The 20,008-nt window shown below is 41.4% G+C and overlaps 2 protein-coding genes across 5 annotated transcripts in view; one reads left to right on the plus strand and one right to left on the minus strand.

Annotated features, from left to right (window-relative positions):
* Positions 1-154: 154 nt before the first annotated feature.
* adck2 (aarF domain containing kinase 2) lies at positions 155-9,989 on the minus strand. The gene is made up of 8 exons (XM_088340600.1): positions 8,664-9,989; positions 7,052-7,198; positions 6,850-6,978; positions 6,693-6,788; positions 3,769-4,029; positions 2,705-2,833; positions 2,588-2,641; positions 155-1,623 (listed from the first exon to the last, which is right to left on the minus strand). Exons 1-8 carry the CDS (start codon positions 9,516-9,518, stop codon positions 1,483-1,485), a joined length of 1,812 nt encoding a protein of 603 aa, XP_088196726.1. The 5' UTR covers positions 9,519-9,989; the 3' UTR covers positions 155-1,482.
* A 640-nt stretch (positions 9,990-10,629) lies between these two features.
* LOC148363025 (DENN domain-containing protein 2A) overlaps positions 10,630-20,008 on the plus strand; it is a 63,057-nt gene continuing 53,678 nt past the window's right edge. For all 4 annotated transcript variants that reach the window (XM_088340615.1, XM_088340616.1, XM_088340617.1 and 1 more), the window contains exons 1-3: positions 10,630-10,711; positions 12,227-12,353; positions 16,678-16,843. The gene's annotated coding sequence lies outside the window, so the exon portion shown is untranslated. The remainder of the gene's footprint in view (positions 10,712-12,226; positions 12,354-16,677; positions 16,844-20,008) is intronic.

Raw genomic sequence — 20,008 nt, forward strand, 5'->3', positions numbered from 1 at the left:
AATACATTGGCTTGGAGGTTTGAATTACATTCAAAACTTCATGTTATCAGATTTCATTACGGTACATGGTGAATTGGCACAACGGGAACTGTCCAAAAGGGGACGCCATCGTACCATCCATTTCGAAGCGAGTTATTTGAAACAAAAGTGGAAGTCATTTTTGTGCTGGCCTTATTTGCTCAACAAAGGATACAAAATTACAGTACATTGTGATGTAAACCCAGATTATGACCCTTCCAAAAAATAAAAACTTTAAAAATGTACACACTGAAAAACCTTTACAATTAATAAAATTTCTACATATTCAAGTGTAGTGGTGTCAAATGAATTTAGAGATGCAGTAAACAAAAAAAAACGACCCAAAGGAAGATATTTACTGTTCTATTCATGTGAAAGACATATATCCCTCTTGCCCAAGGACACTCCAACATAACACGGAAAAGCCGGGAATCAAACCTGTGACCTCTTGATCCCAAGACGAGCGCTCTACCTCCTGAGCGCTATTTTTCCGTTTTCGGTTACATTTTTATACGTTGTCATTCCACAATTTCAAATTTCTTACATCTGTAGTGCAGTGGTTTGCGCATTTGCCAAACGCGCAAACGGTCCTCGGTTCGAGACCAGGTGGAAATGAGTTTTAGCCCGGAGAGGGATGGGCGCCACCAGGCTGCCCCATACAAATCTAGTGGTTAAGAGATCCAACCAATCAACCAAACATCTTATTTATGGAAAACCCAAAAATGTTAATGCGTCTTTGTCACATGACAGATTGTCATTGTGATTTTCTAGGAAATGTCAATTCTAAACGATATCAGAAAACATTGATCTGCATTTTGAAATGATCTGCATTCTATATAGCGCTTTTCAAGTCAATGACTTCCCAAAGCGCTTTACAATGTGCTCCACATTTCCCAATAGCGGCCTTGCAGCCATGTAAGGCGCTAACCTGCTTATTGGGGGTATTAGGGGTTCAGTGTCTTACCCAAGGACACTTCGACATGTAACACGGGTGAGCTGGGATTCGAACTGGGATCCCTTGATCCCAAGACGAGCACTCTACCTGCTGAGCTACAGCAATTATGTTATTACTTTGAGTTCATTGACTCTGTGTCTTTAAAAACATGATCAGTTCCTTCAAAAGTCTTGAAATGAGCTCATAATGTATACGTGTAACTCACCAGTGATGAGTCATTGTGATTTTCTAGGAAATGTCAGTTCCAAACAACATGAGAAAACATTGACTGTGTTTTAGTGGTTGATGATCCCATTTGAACCCTACCTCTGATATTTAAAGCTGATAATAACATAGTTACAACCTGATAAGTTATTATTTTGGGACCGCATATAAAACTGGTAGCCCTTTGCGCTAATCAGTGAAGACAACAAAATATTTGGGTCACCCCTAATTAGTACCAACCAGACATAACAAAACCCAACACAAGTGAGGTACTTGAAGAAAAAAAACAATGAATGAATGTCAGTTTAAACAAGCGAGGCACAATTTTTGAGCAGCAAGGGTTTAGCCAACTCCAAGATGTCTAAGTTGGGGTCCAAAGAGCGCCCGAGACCCTCCAACACCATAATGGCAAACACAATGGATGCAAAGTTGCTCTCAAGCTTCACCTGTGAGTAGAAAAGAACTTGATTCAAATAGCAGATAATTCTCAGGGTAAATTAAATTATTCACATGTAAAGAACAAAAAAAACATATTTTGATGTTTTTCGGTCCGAGTTTGAAAAAACCTGACTCTACATTAACGCACCGTTTCACTTGCTAAAAGCTGGCAATGTGTATGAACAATTTTCTTCAATTTATATAAAAAATAAACTTCAGAACATACATAATCAAATAATGAAAAAATATTGCATATTTCCTTTCTCAAGGTGAATTGAATTGTCATTTTTCTTACAAATATTGAAACTCCTGACTGTATGTGAACGCACCACAACCTGCTCAATGCCAGCAATATTTATGCTTCTTTTTAGATTATATGCAATTATTTAAATAAATGGAAGGTATTTAAATATTGAATCCTTATCTAAGAAACTGTTTTTATGATCATTAATTTCAATTTAGGTATATTTTAGTAAACAATTTGTTGTTTTTTCTTGAATTTTAAAATAAATAAATTCAAAAACGATAAATATTTTAATGAATGCCAAAAAACAGTATTTCATAGTACTGCATTTTGGCCCTCTTTGGCTTCCATACTTTTTATTTATTTTTATTATGATACATCATGTGTAATATTACTACCTGCTGGCCATAATTATTCAAGACTCAGAAATTGCCATCGCTGGTTTGCGCTAACCTCGTCTTAATATCGTCTTTTTTTTTTATTGCGCGATTAATAAAAGGGGGCAAGTTAACGCTAACGTGGTTAGCATTGATGACGTGGCTGCTACGAGCGACACTTCCTAATTGTGATGGCGATAAATTGTTGCAGCTCAAACGCCACAAATGCTAATAAGGCTAGTGTCACCGTAACTCCTTTTGCTAGCATTAGCTGGCTTTCTTAGTATAATTTATAATTTCAAGCAGCTTTCGATTGTCACAATTAACGAATATATAGATGAATAGATGTACTTTATGTTTGATGAGAAGGCCGAAGACTCTGGAGAGCAAGTCACCCACTTGGATCTGTAACAGAAGTGAATAAATTTAAGGAAAAAAGAAAAATAAACCTCCCAAAATTAAGATTACCTTTCCCAGGGAGAGCGTGCCAGTAAGGGCTACGTCCACCAGTTCGGCCATCTCCTTCTTGAAGCGTGGCACATCTTGGCACTCGTTAGCCCGAGCGTGATGCAAGATCAGCTCAGCAACTTGTTCACCCTAAAACCCAACAAGTAGTTTTAGAAGCATGGCAAAAAGGAGTTTTTAGTAGCCGTTGGCTAACTTGGTGCCACCAAAGATGAGTTCATAGCACCCGTTTTGCTAACCGGGCAACGTCTGATCAGCGCCTGGTTAGCAAAGCAGGCATTGCCAAAGCGGAGTTCCTTGTGCCCGTTGTGCAAATCTCTGGCCCGTTTTACTAACCCGGCGCCACCAGAGCAGACTACCTAGTGCCTGTTTTGCTAACCTGGCGTTACCAAAGACAAATTCCTAGCGCTCTTTTGGCTAATCTGGTGCTGCTAAAGCCAGGATCTTAATGCCTGTGTTGCTAACCTGGCACTGCCAAAGCTGAGTTACTAGCGATCCTTTTCCACACAACTTGCTTGGTCATAAGCTTCTCAAATTCCTCCACTTTGTTCTGCTAACATAGCAGAACCAAAAAAATTGTTTTTAGTGCTCATTTTGCTAATGTGACCCAGCATTAGCAGAGTTCCTATGGACGGTTTTAATAACCTGGCAGTGCAAAGAGTATCTAGTGCCTGTTTGTAACTTAGCTCCACCAGAGCTGAGTTCCCTAGTGCCTGCTTTGTTAAACTGATGCTGCTAAAGATGAGTTCCTAGTACCGTTTGGCTGATCTGGCAGAGCCAAAGCGGAGTTCCTTGCGCCCGTTTTGCTAACTGGGAACCGCCTGAGCAAAGTTGCTAGCACCTGCTTTCTAACCAGGTGCTGCCAAAGCTGAGTTCCTAACACCCATTGAGCTAAACTGGCGCCTGTTTTCCTAACCCGGCGCCGCCAAAGCAGACCTCCTAGCTCCCACTTTGCTAACCTGGCGCTACCACAGCAGAACTCCTGGCACCGCCGAAGCTGAATTCCTTAGTGCCCGTTTTGCGAATCTGGCAACGCTAAAACAGTTTGTGGCAGGCATTTTGCTAACCTGGCGCCGCACCACGGCGGTAAAGACGGCCTTGAAGTTGTCCAGGTCACGCCTGCTCAGCTGGGCCACGATTCCGGCATCCAACAGTACCAACTGGAAGGGATGGGGCTCGGGTCTGACACTGACCACCACTGTGTCCCAAAGGTCGGTCAAGGTGGTCTTGCCACGCTCTCCCCCAGAAGCGGCAACATCCGGGCCGCAGCGCTGCACTAGGATGTTACCCGGGTGGAGGTCGGCGTGGACGAAGTTATCCATGAAAACCTGCAGAAAAAACATAAAATAATATGAGATCGATTCGAAAACAGGGTAGTCTGCAGATAGGCGAATAAATAAAAAGAAAATGAAAAAGGAAGTGGGTAAATATGACGAAGTTTTCCCTCTTTGCATCAGCATTTGTATTTCTATTTTATTTATTTTAGCTACTAAGGAGTACAGCTAAAATAATGCCTCTATTAAGAGTAAGTGATATATTTTTCTTAGCCAAGGCATGTGTGACCACATAATGGATAATTGTATGTTTTGAACTTTCTGCAATTTCTATATGTAAAAGATTCTAAGCATTTAAGTTTCTCGGTGATAAGCTTGATAAGAGAAAAAATGACCACCCAATAGTAGTCACTTAACGCCACGTTATAATATTAATTTAGACTACACTACTTGTAAAAAATATTCTAAGCATTTATGTTCTTCATTAGAAATTATTTCGATTTTCTATAAAAGTAGTATCAGAAACTAGTCATGTCTCCTCTCTACCTCTTCATGATGTGTGCGAGCTAAGGGGCCGGTCACACAGCCGTTTGCAGCTGAATCACGGCTAAAATGTTGCGGTTTTTTTTGCCCGTGGTTGCCCGCGATGGAAAATGTGCAAAATTGGCCAACCCGCTGTTCATCGGTGGTATGCCCGCAAAACAGACGCCGGCGACTGTTCCGCTTCCTCATCGCGTTATTTCCGCGTCATTTTCTCGTGTGGACCACGGGTATAAAAGCTCCCAAGTCGGTGTTGTGCCCAAATCCGACTCCTACGATTACGTTCACAACAAAAACAAAGACGGAATGGTTTAAGTTGTATTACATTCCCAACAAATGCAAGACGAAGTTGTTTTGGTTATATGTTCGCCATTATATTCCCTACAAGTGATATAAAAGTGAGATAAAACGAGGTAAAAGTGGTTGTAGTAGCGAGGGGATGGAAATCTCGGCAGGGATGCATTTCTCGGCATAACACCGGGCTGTAGAAATCATAACCGCTCAAGACACAGTCCCGTGAAGATCAAGATTTCAAGCTATGGCACCGAAGAAGCCAATATGTTATTATTGTAATAGTTTTTCATTTTTATTTTATTATCTTGTTATGAAATGAAAAGAAATGTCAAGAAATAAAAATGGATTAAGACGAGGTCACTACGGTGACGGGGATCCATGTTCACCCCTTGACGTCTCGAGCACAACTGACGTGTGCTCGGCAAATCGCGCTGTATATACGCGGAGAAAGGCGTTTGACCGTCACACGCGTAACACGCTAATTTCACGTAATAACACCGCGATACAGGCGCAGAACATGCTATTACCATGCTCCACCCACGATTACCCGCTGAAATTTCCCGTCCTACCCATGTGCAACCACGCCCTGGCCGCGGCCAGAGCACGTCGTTCCGCGTAATTTCCGCGTCATTTCCGCGTCATTACCTCGTGTGCCGCCCGCGGTTAACACGTGCTCAAAGTTTTGAGCAGCTCAAAACTTTTTCGCGCGGCCAACCGCGTGTGAATTTTCGACCGCGAGTAAAGCACTGCTGTATCTCGTCTGTATGGCGATCTCAAAGCGTCAAATAGCGTCCGCCTCACAGGCAGAAATTTCTGGCCGTGATTCAGCCGCAAATGGCTGTGTGACCGGGCCCTTAGACCACTAGATAAGATAAGTGATATATAGACGCTCCCCAATTACGACCATTCAAGTTATGAAAAACTAGATACGAACATTTTTTGGGGGGATATCGAAAAATACAAAGTTAGATTTTGTATTGTGTGCACCTTTTTCAGAGTACAGGACATTACTGTAGTGCTTTTTTCCGCCGCTACTGGCATGTGGTGGCACTGTGCGAGCTCACCCAGTATCCACCCAGAAGAAACCCACTTCCTCTTCCTAGTTCGTATGTAAACATTATATACTATATCTCCAGCGCGCTGAAAACTTCGACATTTTTATTGTTTAATATCTCGTGCATCCATTCAATATGGTTGGTGTTAAGTAGAGGCGAGCCGTTTCTTTTGAGATTAAAGTGCAATAAGAAACATTGATGCGGTTGAGAGAATGAATGGATCGCTCATTTTCTGCCACTTTCTACCACGGAGGAGGAAGGCGCCTAACTCTTGAAACCCATCTTTCACAAGTAAGTTAAACTTCACTTTATTTATCTTTAAAGAGCATATCATTTTATGAAATGTTTATTTTTCAGTACAAAACAATACAGGTTACGTATACAAGCCTTAAACATACAAAATATAACACTGAAGCAATTTACAGACAAATTCAACTTACGAACGATCTCATTCGTAAGTAGGGTCTGTCCTTTACTAAGCCAAGGTATTAATATAAGTATTGGGTCACTTATACATAGTGTTTAGAAGTGATGCATTTTCACATAATGGACACACCCATACTCCTTTGCACTTTATGCAAAATCTATATGTCTGTTTTAGTGAGCTCATAAGTATATATTACTGACATACTGTATAACTAAAGGATTAGCCGATTGTCAAGCTCTAGTCTTTTCAACTCTACTTATTTGAGACATGTTACCAAGGCTGTATTCTTGTAATTGTAAAGAAAAATGCATACCTAAAAATAACTGGATTTTCCCTGTGTGTTTTATTCTTATAATTATAATCATAGAATGGAGTTGAAAAAAAACACAGTATTAACTTACCATTTTAAGCAGTGTGTCAACTCCCATCCTAGCAATCCTTTGCTTCACCTCCTGAGGAGTGTTACCCTTCAGGTACTCAGAGATGGGCTCGCTCTCCTGGCCGACGAAGGATTGGGGATTATTTCAAAAACAAACGACAGTTTTGATGTTCACTTACTTCAAAAGTTTCCACCAGAATGGATCTGGTCACAAAAGGCCGAAGCGGCGTGGGGAACTTCACGTATTCCACGTTTCGGAAGTTATGGCGGAAGTGCTCCATGTTCTCAGCCTCGAAACGGAGGTCGATCTGGAACAAATGGAAGGCCAATTTACGTTTTAGCGATGTTACAGCCCAACTGACAGTATATAACCTACACAACCTGCTTTGTCATCAGCTTTTCAAACTCGTCCACTATCTCCGGAAGGCTCAGCCACTTGAGTCCGGGCAGGCAGTGCAGAAGGAAGCTAGCGGCCTTCATCAAGAGCAGATCCATCTCCACTTGACGTCTTAAGCCTGGATGGATCACCTTAAGGACAGGAGCAAGAAAGTTTTCCTTCAGCAGCTTTAAACGCTTGGGATGAAATGCCTTCATGTGTAGAGCAGTAGAGTAGTTTATCAAGCAGCAAATTAAAGCTGGAACATATACAGATATCTTCAATCGTTATTCCAAAAATCCAGGGATAACAACAGGATTCACTTGGCAACATAAGCATATTCTGTCAAATGAAAGAAATTCTACTTAAATTACTTAATGACAGTATGTACAATTTATCTCTAAATGTTGCTGTAACTTAGAAAGTACAATTGAAAAAAAAAACATACTAAAGAAGCCTAAAAGACACCACAAAAATTCAGAAGCCGGAATTTTCTCGTATGAGCGAGGATGAATTTTAGCCAGTGACGGGATATGAAAGCTGCTGTTAATTGACATGAGAGACAACAAAAGCCATAGCCAGCTGGATGCAAACAGAGCGTCTGAAAAGAGCAACTAGCTGTAGTTGGTCTGAGCAAGAGGCTAACGTGAGTGGCTAGAGAAGGAAACAGTGGGGAAAAGTCAAAGATGCCGGAATGAAAGAACTCGGCGACCACCACATGCAGGACTCAGATTGTGGAAGACACTGTAGGATAAAGCAGGAGCAGCTAACAATAATAAAACCAGCTAGTAGCGGGCAATAGCCTGCAGGAAAGTGGCTAAAGGAGGGAACAGTGGGAAAAATGTTGAATATAAATGAAACTCAGACATGTTATGACCAGCTGTGGAAGGCGAGTGACACTGAAGGATGAAGCAGAAGCAGTTAACAGCAATAGTGGCTAACGGCGAGCCATAGCCTGCAGTCAAGTGGCTAACATGAGTGGATAGAAAATGAAACGGTGGTAACAAAAGTTGAAGATGCCTGAATGACAGGTCTCAAGGTAATAGGATGCAGGGCTAACTGTGTGCTGGAAATGTACGTTAAGAGAAACAAGCACCACCATGATGAGTTAGATTGGCAAAGTCTTCAATCGGGCTTCAACAGTAATAAGATGGCTGCTTCTTTAAGTTGTGTAAGATACTTGCACATTTAAGAACCTCTAAATCCTAAAAAATAATGTTTACGAGATTGTACATATGTTTTTGCCTATTATTTAAATATATTCTTTTATTTTAAATAATAATAATAATAAATTCCTTGTATTGTCATTCTGTGTAACAATGTACACAGAACGAAATGTCGATTGCACCTGACCCGTTGTAGCGAGCCGATGCAGCCGCAGCCAACAGAGGGCGCCACCGACCACTTTTTAAGTCTTAGGAATGACTCGGCCGGGGCGCGAACCACCGACCTCCCAGTCTCAAAGCGGGCGCCTTACCATCTAGGCTACTGAGCTGGTGATGAATGAAGTCACTTTACATCCTAGGGGTTTATCATAGGTGGAGCAATACTGGTTCTTTTGTTCAGTGACAAATGAGCTTTTGTATATTTTTGAGTCAGGAGCAGGAGATGACCTACCTTGATAGCCACAGGTATCAAATGATCTTTCTCAGTGACGTTTGGTTCAGGCATGACATCTTCATCCACCTTGCTTCCTCTCCAACACAGATTCCACAGCGAGCTCGGCATTCCACTCAAACCAGGAATCTCCCACGCTTCCAGAAGATCCTCCTTATCCAGCTCTTCCACCAGCATCTGGAAATCCGGGTCCTCCACTTGATCTTTGTGGGCCCAACCCTTATAAACCTGGGCCACGCACCCAGATCCCACCGGCTCCTTGCTCTGGAACGCCAGCACCTTCTTCCAACCCTCACCGAAAGCCCGCTTCAGACACTGCTTGGTGTGGGCCCAGGAGTGAGGACGGACCTTCACATGGAGCCTGGAGAAGCGATCGCAGAACTCCTGAGGGAAAATATCTCGTCTGGTGCTGGCCCATTGCCCCAGTTTAATGAAAGCTGGGCCGGAACTTTCCGTTGCCCACAGGAGGGCGTCCAACCAGTTTGAAGCCCACCGAGAAGATACCAGAACAAATGGGTAGAGGAGCAAGATGGGGGAGAACTTCAAGATCAGGACTAGAGCACGTAAGCTCAGGCGGAAGAGGAAAAATAGTTTATGCACTTGCACCTTGGCAAGCGACTTCCTCTTGGGGATTTGAGCTTGCAAAGAGGCTTGATGACATCTAGCTGAAGATGCACCCGCTGTGGTCCAGCACAGGAATGCAACCTTGGAGATGTTGGTCAAAACGTTCTTCCTCTGGAGCAGACGTGATCTGGACGTCTGGATTAGTCTGATTGGACCAAATAGGCTTGCTTTATGTAGGCTGACCCTCAGGTTGAGAAGAACAGCCCTCGCTCCCAATAAAGTCACTGCCATTATGTGCAGCTATTGTGCAAAAGGGACTTGATGATTAACTATCATGACAAGTCACGAAAAGGAAAAATACATTGGTTATAATCACGCGGTCATTCATCTTAACTCGAAAAAATAGACTATGTACAAAACAATGATTTATCTGCAAGAAAATCAAAACAGAAGCATTTTGAAGTGTTGCAATAACCAACGCAAACAATTAATCGACAAAAAAATCTGCCGATCTCTTCATCGGCATGGTAAACAAACTCCGCCAATGTGACAGGACCACGACTTCCGGGTATGGCGTCAAAGATAAATAACGTGGTTTTCTCTTAAATTATCAACAACGAAAATGGAAGTAGCAGCATTCTGACGTGTTCCAATTAACCACGCTAGCAAATCATCGACGAAAATGTGGTTGATCTTGTCATCGCTACAGTAAACAAACGAGCAAATGAATTAGAATGTGGCAGGAACTCTACTTCCGGGTATGACGTACAACTAAAATTACGTTTTCCCTTAAAGGAACGCCACCACCGTTAAAAAAAAATAAAAAAAAAACAACGAAAAAAATATATTATTATAAACATTGGTATACAAAAATTTTGGTGGTAAAAGAATGAGCGATATTTTGTTGATCTTGGCTAAAACAAACTACCAAAAGGAGTACAGTGGTGCTTTTGGGTATGACGTCAAAAGAGAATCACGTGGTTTTACCTTAAAGAAACGCTGCCTCATATAAAAAACTTCGTTTTTAATATATATTTGTTAGTCGTCTGAATTGATATCTATGTACTTTTTAAATATATATTTTAAGGCGAGTTACATTAATAATTACTCCAGCATGGATTGATATGAGAATGAAAGTGTTTTGAATATCCCGGGGCTAAATTAGCTAATTTTAATTGAACACAAAAACAAAAAATGACTGTCCTGTACAATGGATGTTTGTTTCAAATCAAAAGTAGGCCGAATGTCGAATAAAAATACAAAGTTAGAAAAAAAACAATTTCTTTTAAATAAATTTCGTCGACAGTGAACATCATCTTTAGATTGCAATGACGCTAACTGACCAAGAGATGACGACAAAACCAGCTTCATAAATTGAATTCAGTTTGCGAAGAGAGAGGTACTTCTACGATTATCGTCAATATGAATTTCTTCTTTTTTTTCACAGTAATAGTGTGTGATTAAAACGTATTTTATCAGCTAAGGTATGGGAAATAATATTATTTTGTGGGGGATATTTTCGTTTAAAATTTACATTGGCTGTAGCTTGATCTCCTGGCATATAGTTTTGCTAATTTTCCCTTTTTTAAAAGCAAAAATCTAAGTATTTCGTAAAATGTTCGTTTCACTGGCAGATTACATTAGCATTAACATTATTATTAATATTTACTTTTTAATATATCCATGTTTAAAATCGTTTTAAATCTATTTGTGCTTTTAAAAAAAACTTCGGGTTGCAACATCTGCACTTTACAGTGTTTTTACATTATTTCTACAACGTATTGATCATTGTTTACAACAACATTAGTCGTGGTACTTTAGGATAAACATGAATTTAAAAAAAAAAAAGAAAAATAAGATATGAATGTTTGGGTGAGTGGGCACATTTATATTTAATGTGATCGTACCAAATCAATGATCTGGACAATTATTAAAGCAACAATGCCGTCTAACTTTCTCAGTTTGTTTTAATCCGCTTTTGCCGCATTCATTCACTAAATACTGTACCGGCTCAAGTCATGTCTCACCAAAGGTAATAAAATGTCATTTTTATTCATTTTATTTTATCATATACACATATATCACATTTATGTAGTACCTACTGTATACTATTTCGTTACTAATGTTCAATATGTGGCAGCACGGCTGCACAGTGGTTAGCGCGTTTGCGGCACAGTTTTGAGATCATGGGATCAAACCTTCCTGTGTGGAGTTTGCATGTTCTCCCCGTGCTTGCGTGGGTTTCCTCCGGGCACTCCAGTTTCCTTCCTTATCCCCAAAACATGCATGTCAGTTGAATTGGCCCGTCCAAATCGTCCCCTAGGTGTGAATGAGTGAGCGAATTGTCCGTCCCTGTGTGCCCTGCGACTGGCTGGCAACCAGTTCAGGGTGTCCCCTGCCCATTGCCTGAAGATAACTGGGATGGGCTCCAGCACCCCTGGGACCCTACTGAGGATAAGCGGTGCAGGTAATGGATGGATGGATGTTCAATATGTATATATAACGTTAATGTTTTTTAACTGGGGTTCCAAGGGTAGGATCCCATTAGCAAAATTAACATTTATTTTTATTTCCCCATCATATGAGAATTTCACCTTATGATCCCCTCCTCAGAACAGATTAATGTCGTATCCCAGGGGTCTACTGTACTGTATATCCTAAATATAGTTGGGCACATAGAAATTCTCGCCAACCTCATTTCCCCGTGGTGGTCCAAATGTGTTTTAAAAGGATAATTACACTCTAAACGAGTATAGGTGTATAACAGTCATAAAATCGCAGCACCTTTGTTGTTCCATATGTTGTGGATATAAGTTGCACTCGCGCAACTTCCTGAGAGGAGACTTCTTTTTCCTGAGTTGAATTCCCTTTGAAATCACAGAGTTCCGTCAAAGCGGTCTTGGTCTGGCGGTGAAATGGGTCTTGGTCATTAAGGGCAGGAAATGAATAGCCAGACAAGGCCCCGAATGTCGATTGTATTGTCTCCTGTGCTTTTACAGGCACGGAACAACAAGGAGAGATGGGAACCTCGTCCTGCTGTTTTCCCAGTCACGGGTCATTCCCCTGGACAGTGCGCTCCTGGAATCACAGATGAAGGTCTGAAGTAGGACACTAAAACACAATAAGGTGGGATGGGCGCCAAACAGATGTTACTCCCACCACCTCCTCCTTTTATTCCCACTCTTGGTATTGATGGGCACACCATGCTTTTTATTTTTAAAAGTTTGATGAGATTTTAAAAGCAGGGTCAGTTTTTGGGCTCAGATTTCAGCAGGAATGTAGACGTAAAGCCCCTGTGTATTTATACATATACAGTGCATCCGGAAAGTATTCACAGCGCTTCACTTTTTCCACATTTTGTTATGTTACAGCCTCATTCCAAATTGTATTAATTTAATCTCTTGTTTCAAAATTCTACACAAAATACTCCATTATGACAATGTGAAAACGTTTTTTTTTTCTTTTTTTGAATTTATTAAAAATAGAAAACTAAGAAATCACATTTACATAAGTATTCACAGCCTTTGCTTAATGCTTTGTTGATCCACCTTTGGCAGCAAATACAGCCTCAAGTCTTTTTGAATATGATCCCACAAGTTTAGCACACCTATCTTTAGGCAGTTTTGCCCATTCTTCTTTGCAATAAGTCTCAAGCTCAATCAGGTTGGATGGGAGATGTTTGTGCACAGCCATTTTCAGATCTCTCCAGAGATGTTCGATCGGATTCAAGTCTGGACTCTGGCTGGGCCACTCCAGGACATTCACAGAGTGGTTCTGAAGCCAATCTTTTGAGATCTTGACTGTGTGCTTTGGGTCGTTGTCCTGCTGAAAAATGAACCTTCGCCCCAGGCTGAGGTCAAGAGCGCTCTGGAGCAGGTTTTCATCCAGGATATCACTATATATTGCTGCATTAATTTTTCTTTCTATCCTGACTAGTCTGCCAGTTCCTGCTGCTGAAAAAACATCCCCACAGCATGATGCTGCCACCACCATGCTTCACTGTAGGGATGGTATTGGCCTGGTGATGAGCGGTGCCTGGTTTCCTCCGAACATGGCGCCTGGCATTCACACCAAAGAGTTCAATCTTTGTCTCATCAGACCAGAGAATTTTGTTCCTCATGGTCTGAGAATCATTCAGGTGCTTTTTGGCAAATTCCAGACGGGCTTCCATGTTCCTTTTACTAAGGAGTGGCTTTCGTCTGGCCACTCTACCATACAGGCCTGATCGGTTGATTGCTGCAGAGATGGTTGTCCTTCTGGAAGGCTCTCCTCTCTCCACAGAGGAACGCTGGAGCTCTGACAGAGTGACCAACAAGTTCTTTGTCACCTCCCTGACTAAGGCCCTTCTTCCCCGATCGCTCAGTTTAGAAGGCCGGCCAGCTCTAGGAAGAGCCCTGGTGGTTCCAAATGTCTTCCATTTACGAATAATGGAGGCCACTGTGCTCATTGGGACCTTCAAAGCAGCAGAATTTTTTCTGTATCCTTCCCCAGATTTGTGCCTCAAGACAATCCTGTCTCGCAGGTCTACAGACAGTTCTTTTGACTTCGTGCTTGGTGTTTGTGCTCTGACATGCACACTCAACTGTGGGACCTTATAAAGACAGGTGTGTGCCTTTCCAAATCATGTCCAATCAACTGAATTTACTGCATGTGGACTCCAATTAAGATGTAGAAAGATCTCAAGGATGATCAGTGGAAAAAAGATGCAACTGAGCTCAATTTTGAGCTTCATGGCAAAGGCTGTGAATACTTATGTAAATGTGATTTCTTAGTTTTCTATTTTTAATAAATTCAAAAAAACTTTAAAAAAAAACTTTTTCACATTGTCATAATGGAGTATTTTGTGTAGAATTTTGAGATAAGACATTAAATTAATACAATTTGGAATGAGGCTGTAACATAACAAAATGTGGAAAAAGTGAAGCGCTGTGAATACTTTCCGGATGCACTGTATATCCGGAGCTATCCGGAGCTACCCGGCTTCAGCGCTGATAGACAGAGACAAGAAAGCCCGCGGGAAGCGGAGAGGAGGCAGACTCGCTATTTACGTGAACACAAGGTGGTGCAACCCTGGGCACAAAGATTTCCATCTGCTGCAGGGACGTTGAACTTTTGGACTAGCGTGTGGACGTGGCTGTCGCTAAACTACAACACAGCACCCCAAGGCCATCCTGTTAATCTGTTAATAAACAACAAAGGATACTGCTGGAAGTGTGAATTTCCCTACGGGGATGAATAAAGTCTCTATCTATCCATCTATTTTATATGGACCCCCACTGGTATTAAAAAAGCCTTTTTTCATTTGCAAAAGTACACATTAGATCATTTGAAGAAGCTGATATGTTTGGCCAGGATCTTACTACTACGGAAGCCCAAAGGACCATTTCGCAAAGGTCTTTCTTCCACAGCTAAGCCCTGTATTGATGGTCACCAAGCATCGTGAATGAGACATCTGGCTCTTTTCCCTCCATTGTTTCCATCTCTAGTCATTAATGTCAGCCACTTGTTTGCAGGCTATTCAGAACCCGAAAAGACGGTTGACCCAGATGCGTAACGTTTTTCCCGCAAGCTTAATTTTACGGGAACGGGGCAGTCATGCGCGGGAACACAAACGCTAGCGATTCGGCGATCGCTGGGCAGAACAGATCCAAACCGGGCAGGACAGACGGGATCGATACTAGATACAGGGTAAACGAGCAGATACCGGACAGGGCGGGACAGACGGGATCAATATCGGATACTGGATACTGGATACAACAGCAAGATACTGGACAGGACGGGACAGATGGGATTGATACCAGATACTGGATACTGGAGCAAGATACCGGACAGGACGGGACAGACGGGATCGATACTGGGTCCTGGATACACAAGCAAGATACCGGACAGGGCAGGACAGACGGGATCGATACCTGATACTGGAGACTGGAGCAAGATACCGGACAGGACGAGACAGACGGGATCGATACCAGATACTGGAGACTGGAGCAAGATATGGGACAGGACGAGACAGGCGGGATCAATACCGAATACTGGAGCAAGATACCGGAGAGGATGAGACAGACGGGATCGATACCAAATTCTGGAGACTGGAGCAAGATACCGGATAGGACGAGACACGCGGGATCGATACCGGATACTGGATAGACGAGCAGGATGCTGGACAGAGTCAAAATACAAGTCTTGCACGTGCAGAGGTTTGTTGACGGACTGACAAGGAGTGAACGAGAGTACTGAGTTTAAATAGGAGGGAAGCCAATCAGGAAACGAGCAGCATCTGGCGTCGAACAGGTGGGCCCAAGTGAGGGCAATGGGCAACCGTGACAGGCTATGGCTCGCCGCTACCTATTGTTATTTTCATCAGTTCCCTCGTTAACATGCAAGCCAACGTCACCAAGTTCTGTCTTTTTGGCAACATCCATATTTTTCTCCACTGTTTCCCCCTTTAGCTTTTCATTTTAGCCAGTTGACTGCAGGGTATGGCTCATCGATAGCCGGTATTGTTAGTTGATCCGTGTATATAATCCTTGTTTAGTCCTTCAGGGTCATTCGCCTTTGAAGCTGGTCATGCAAGCCAACGGTGTTGAGTTCATGCATCTGGCGCTTGCATCTTCAACTTTTTTCCACTGTTTCCCTCTTTAGTCCCTGGGCTGCAGCCTATGGCTCGCTGATTACTGCTAGTGTTACTGTTAGCTGCTCCGTGTAAAATTGTGATCTTTTCCTTCCATTGTGTTCGTTCTTCGGATTCACGTGCTACATCTTTATTTAAGCTACAATGACCTCTCCTGGTGAATTATTACACACTGTTACTTTAATGAAGATCCATTAACATGTATTAAGGATGTAATCCCAAAAGTTCCAAAATGAAATTGAATTGGATACTATGTAATTATGTAATATACCTGTTAAATAATTAAGAAAGCTGGTTAGATAGAAAATCTATTTATTGTCAGAAACTCTGTCATGACAAATAAATACTTTACATAATACAATTGTGATTAGAAATGAATTTTCTTCTGCTTTTTCCGGACTTTATCACAAACCTCTTGAAATGTCTCCCATAGGAAGAGTTTATTTGTGTGTGTAGTCTTGCCTCTTCCTGATCTTCATTCCTGCATTTTTTCTGAACAGGACACTTTGGTTTCCATGACAACCAGTGATCCAATCCCCTGTCCAGCTGCAGATTAGTTCAGCAGTAGGGGGTTTTGCTTTGGGTGGGAGGGGTCGGGGGGTAATGATGGAAAATTGAAAGAGTGAGAGAGAAGGGGAGGGGGATGGCTTGAGGAACGCAACTGGGAAAACTTTGAGAAAGAGTGAGGTAGAGAGAGCAGGAGGCATTCGGAGAAACAGGACAAAAAGTTTTAGAGGAATGCAAACAACTGTCAAAATCTGAGGTCCCTCTCTGCTTGGATTTTCATAACTTTTTGCATTTTTTTGCAACCCCGGCTAGGGGGGAGGACAGGCTTTGGAATGCCTGCGGAGAAACGCCGGGGTCAGCGGCGTACGGGGTGAGGAGAGCCACGCAAGACGTGGATGCTGCCTTCCGCCGGCTCGGGTTACGCAAAATGAAGGACTACCACAGGAGAGCTTCATCCAGGCTCGGCCAGCTCGGGAAGGTAAGGGGATGGCGTTCTCGGTTTGGAGGAGTAAGGTCAAGTTGTATGGTTTGATTGTGCAAAACATTTGGATCAAAGTCAGAGCGCATGCTGAAGCCATCCTAAATTGGCAGGTTAGAGTAAAAGAAGGGGGGTGTTGAAATGGGATGAGCATTCTTCTATATGAACAAAATGAGCTTTTGCAAGCAGGGCCCCTGCGCCAATTCTGTTGCGAGGAGACACAGGCAGGCATGGAAAGCTCTCACGGGGAGTACATGGGGTTCGAGGTTTCAGGTGATTCCACTTGCATAGATTCAGTAGGAAAGAGATCAGAAGTGATGGCCCGGGATCAAATTTATTCTAGGTCAAGATCCGAGTTGTAGAAAAGACAGATACGCTACACTGTAAAACAGTTGGGTTAAAGGTAACCCAGTTGGACCAACCCAATACTTGGGTTAATTCGACCCATCTTCCTGTGTTGTTTTCGCAAGAAAGAAAACCCACAAAATGGTGTAATGTTCTGGGTTTTTTGTACAAAAGTACAAAAGTCTTCACATGGTATTTTTGGGGGATGCGCGATAACAGTTTTTTCTTACGGATGCCGAATACAATCCTGCTTTTGTAGACCGATACTGATAACTTTTTTTTTACATGCATGCTATATTAGACATGTCAAGTCATGTTTATTTGTATAGTCCTTAATGACAAATGGTCTCAAATTGCAAAGCACAGACTGTTATTACACCATCCCCTGATCTAAAACCTAGATGAGGGCAAGGAAACACTCAAAAACCTCAACATGAGGAAAATGAAGAAACCTTTAGAAGGGACTGTATGTCTTTCCTGACATCTTTGTACCTATTTCTATACTTCAAGTTACTTAGGAAGCCCAATGACTGTTATTTTCCTACCAATACCCTTGTTCCTAGAGACCAATACAGATAACTCCCCCAAAAATAATAGCGGGTGTGTCTTTTTTTTGTCCACCATTACAATAACATTATACAGTTCCGGTTAACATGTCTCCAAAATGTTGTTTTGGACAAATTAAAGCTTGACTTTATCAATCAATTAATCAATACTTAGTTTGTTTTATAGTAACAACTACAATTATAATGAAAATAAATTGTTAGAAGTACCTTAATGCTGAAGTGTAGATATTGCAGAAAGTGCATAGGATTATTGGTGAGGTCATGATGTCAAAATTTGTCACTTCTAAACATGATATAAGTGCTCCAATAATGAATGGCACACATGCCTTGGCTAAGAAAAATATATCATTCTTATCAAGTGGCTGTACACATAAGTAGCCATAATTATTCAACTAATCACATTGTTAATGTTATATTTTCTCCTTTAATGATAATATATATACCTCAAATAAGCAAACTTATCTTATCTAGCAACTAGTAGACTGTTGAGCCAAGTTTAGTTTTTTCTCTGCCAATTGATTAAAATTTTGGGGATGAATACAAAGTATTTGGGGATTTAGATTACTTTTCCAAACAATCAATCAATCAATCAATCAATCAATCAATCAATCAATCAATCAATCAATCAATCAATCAATCAATCAATCAATCAATCAATCAATCAATCAATCAATCAACCAATCAATCAATCAATCAATCAATCAATCAATCAATCAATCAATCAATCAATCAATCAATTAGTCAGTCAGTCAACCAATGTTGCTTATATGATTTATAGGAAATCACAACTCTTTCACATCTCAAAATTTACACTGCAAAAAAACCCCAGAAATCTTAAACTTCAACTGTATTTATTTACGACTGATTGGAAAAATAAATAAATAAATAAATAAATTGGCTGCAAGGCCGCTATTGGGAAATGTGGAGCACATTGTAAAGCGCTTTGGGAAGTCATTGACTTGAAAAGCGCTATATAAATGCAGATCATTTCATTTCATTTCATTTCATTTCAAATAAATAAATAAATAAATAAATAAATAAATAAATAATTTGCAAGGGGCATTAGGCGGCGCAGTGGTTAGCGCATGTGCGGCACAGTTCAAGTCATGGGAACCTTCTGAGTGGGTTCAAATCCAGCTCCAGACTTCCTGTGTGGAGTTTGTATGTTCTCCCCGTGCTTGCGTGGGTTTCCTCCGGGCACTCCAGTTTCCTCCCACATTCCATAAACATGCATTTCGGGTGAATTGGCCGGTCCAAATTGTCCCTAGGTGTGAATGAGCGAGTGAGTTGTCTGTCCCCGTGTGCCCTGCGATTAATTGGCTGGCAACCAGTTCAGGGTGTCCCCTGCCCACTGCCCGATGATTGCTGGGATGGGCTCCAGCACCACTGCGACCGTACTGAGGATAAGCGGTGCAGCTAATGAGATGAGATGAGATAATTTGCGAGATTTGTTTTGGGCGCAAAAATAAGACAATATATTCTTAAAATAAGAATCTAGCGATTGGTAGATCCTCATTTTAAGTATTTCTTTCCAAACTGTATAAAATTAGTTTCCTAAAACTGGAAAAATGAGCTATCATGAGCGAGATAAGGTTTTATTTGCTTGTTTTATTTTTTGTTAGTTATTATTTTATTTTGTGTTAGATTTTTCTTATTTTATTCAAGAAACCCCAATACAATCTTGAAATAAGGAAAAATATTCTTAAAAAAACATCTCAATTTTAAATCACTATGGTAAAAAAATCAATTTGGGGCTGTGCAGAACCAAATAGTGTACATTGCTGTCAATATTTAGGCAAAAATATTGTGACGTGATTACTTTTAACAGTTCTACATTTTTTAAATCTTTTATAAAATCCCTATACTATGTATATAATTAATTTATTAACAGCATATGTGTCAAGAACCAGAACAGAATCAGGACGTTTCTCACACAAGCCTTTTATTTTACGGGAAATGGGGAGTCATGGATGTTATGCAGCAGTCTGGCGTGGAATGATAGGAAGTCACAGGCCGACGAGATCGATACCAATTGCCCGAGTAGGTATCGGACAGATGGGGTCAATACCGGACAGGACGGCGCAGACATGATTGATAATGACACAGGATATTGAAATAAAACAGGACAAACTAGACGAGAACGAAAACTGGAGAGAGTAATAAACAGGACAAAAATGGACGGGATCGAAACTGAAAACCGATATTAAACAGGACAAAAATAAACGGTAACAATACCGGACAGGAAATGCCAACA

The sequence above is a fragment of the Urocampus carinirostris genome, chromosome 7, assembly GCF_059441175.1.
Source record: "Urocampus carinirostris isolate Australia breed hairy pipefish chromosome 7, RoL_Ucar_1.0, whole genome shotgun sequence".
NCBI classification, from domain to species: domain Eukaryota; kingdom Metazoa; phylum Chordata; class Actinopteri; order Syngnathiformes; family Syngnathidae; genus Urocampus; species Urocampus carinirostris.

What these genes read in the sequence shown, in the direction of transcription:
- adck2 (XM_088340600.1), bottom strand. Translation starts at nt 9,518, where the DNA reads ATGGCAGTGACTTTATTGGGAGCGAGGGCTGTTCTTCTCAACCTGAGG. An exon ending in TGATACCTGTGGCTATCAAG is followed by an intron (nt 7,199 to 8,663) that starts GTAGGTCATCTC and finishes CCTGTCCTTAAG; the next exon opens with GTGATCCATCCAGGCTTAAG. An exon ending in AAAAGCTGATGACAAAGCAG is followed by an intron (nt 6,979 to 7,051) that starts GTTGTGTAGGTT and finishes CATTTGTTCCAG; the next exon opens with ATCGACCTCCGTTTCGAGGC.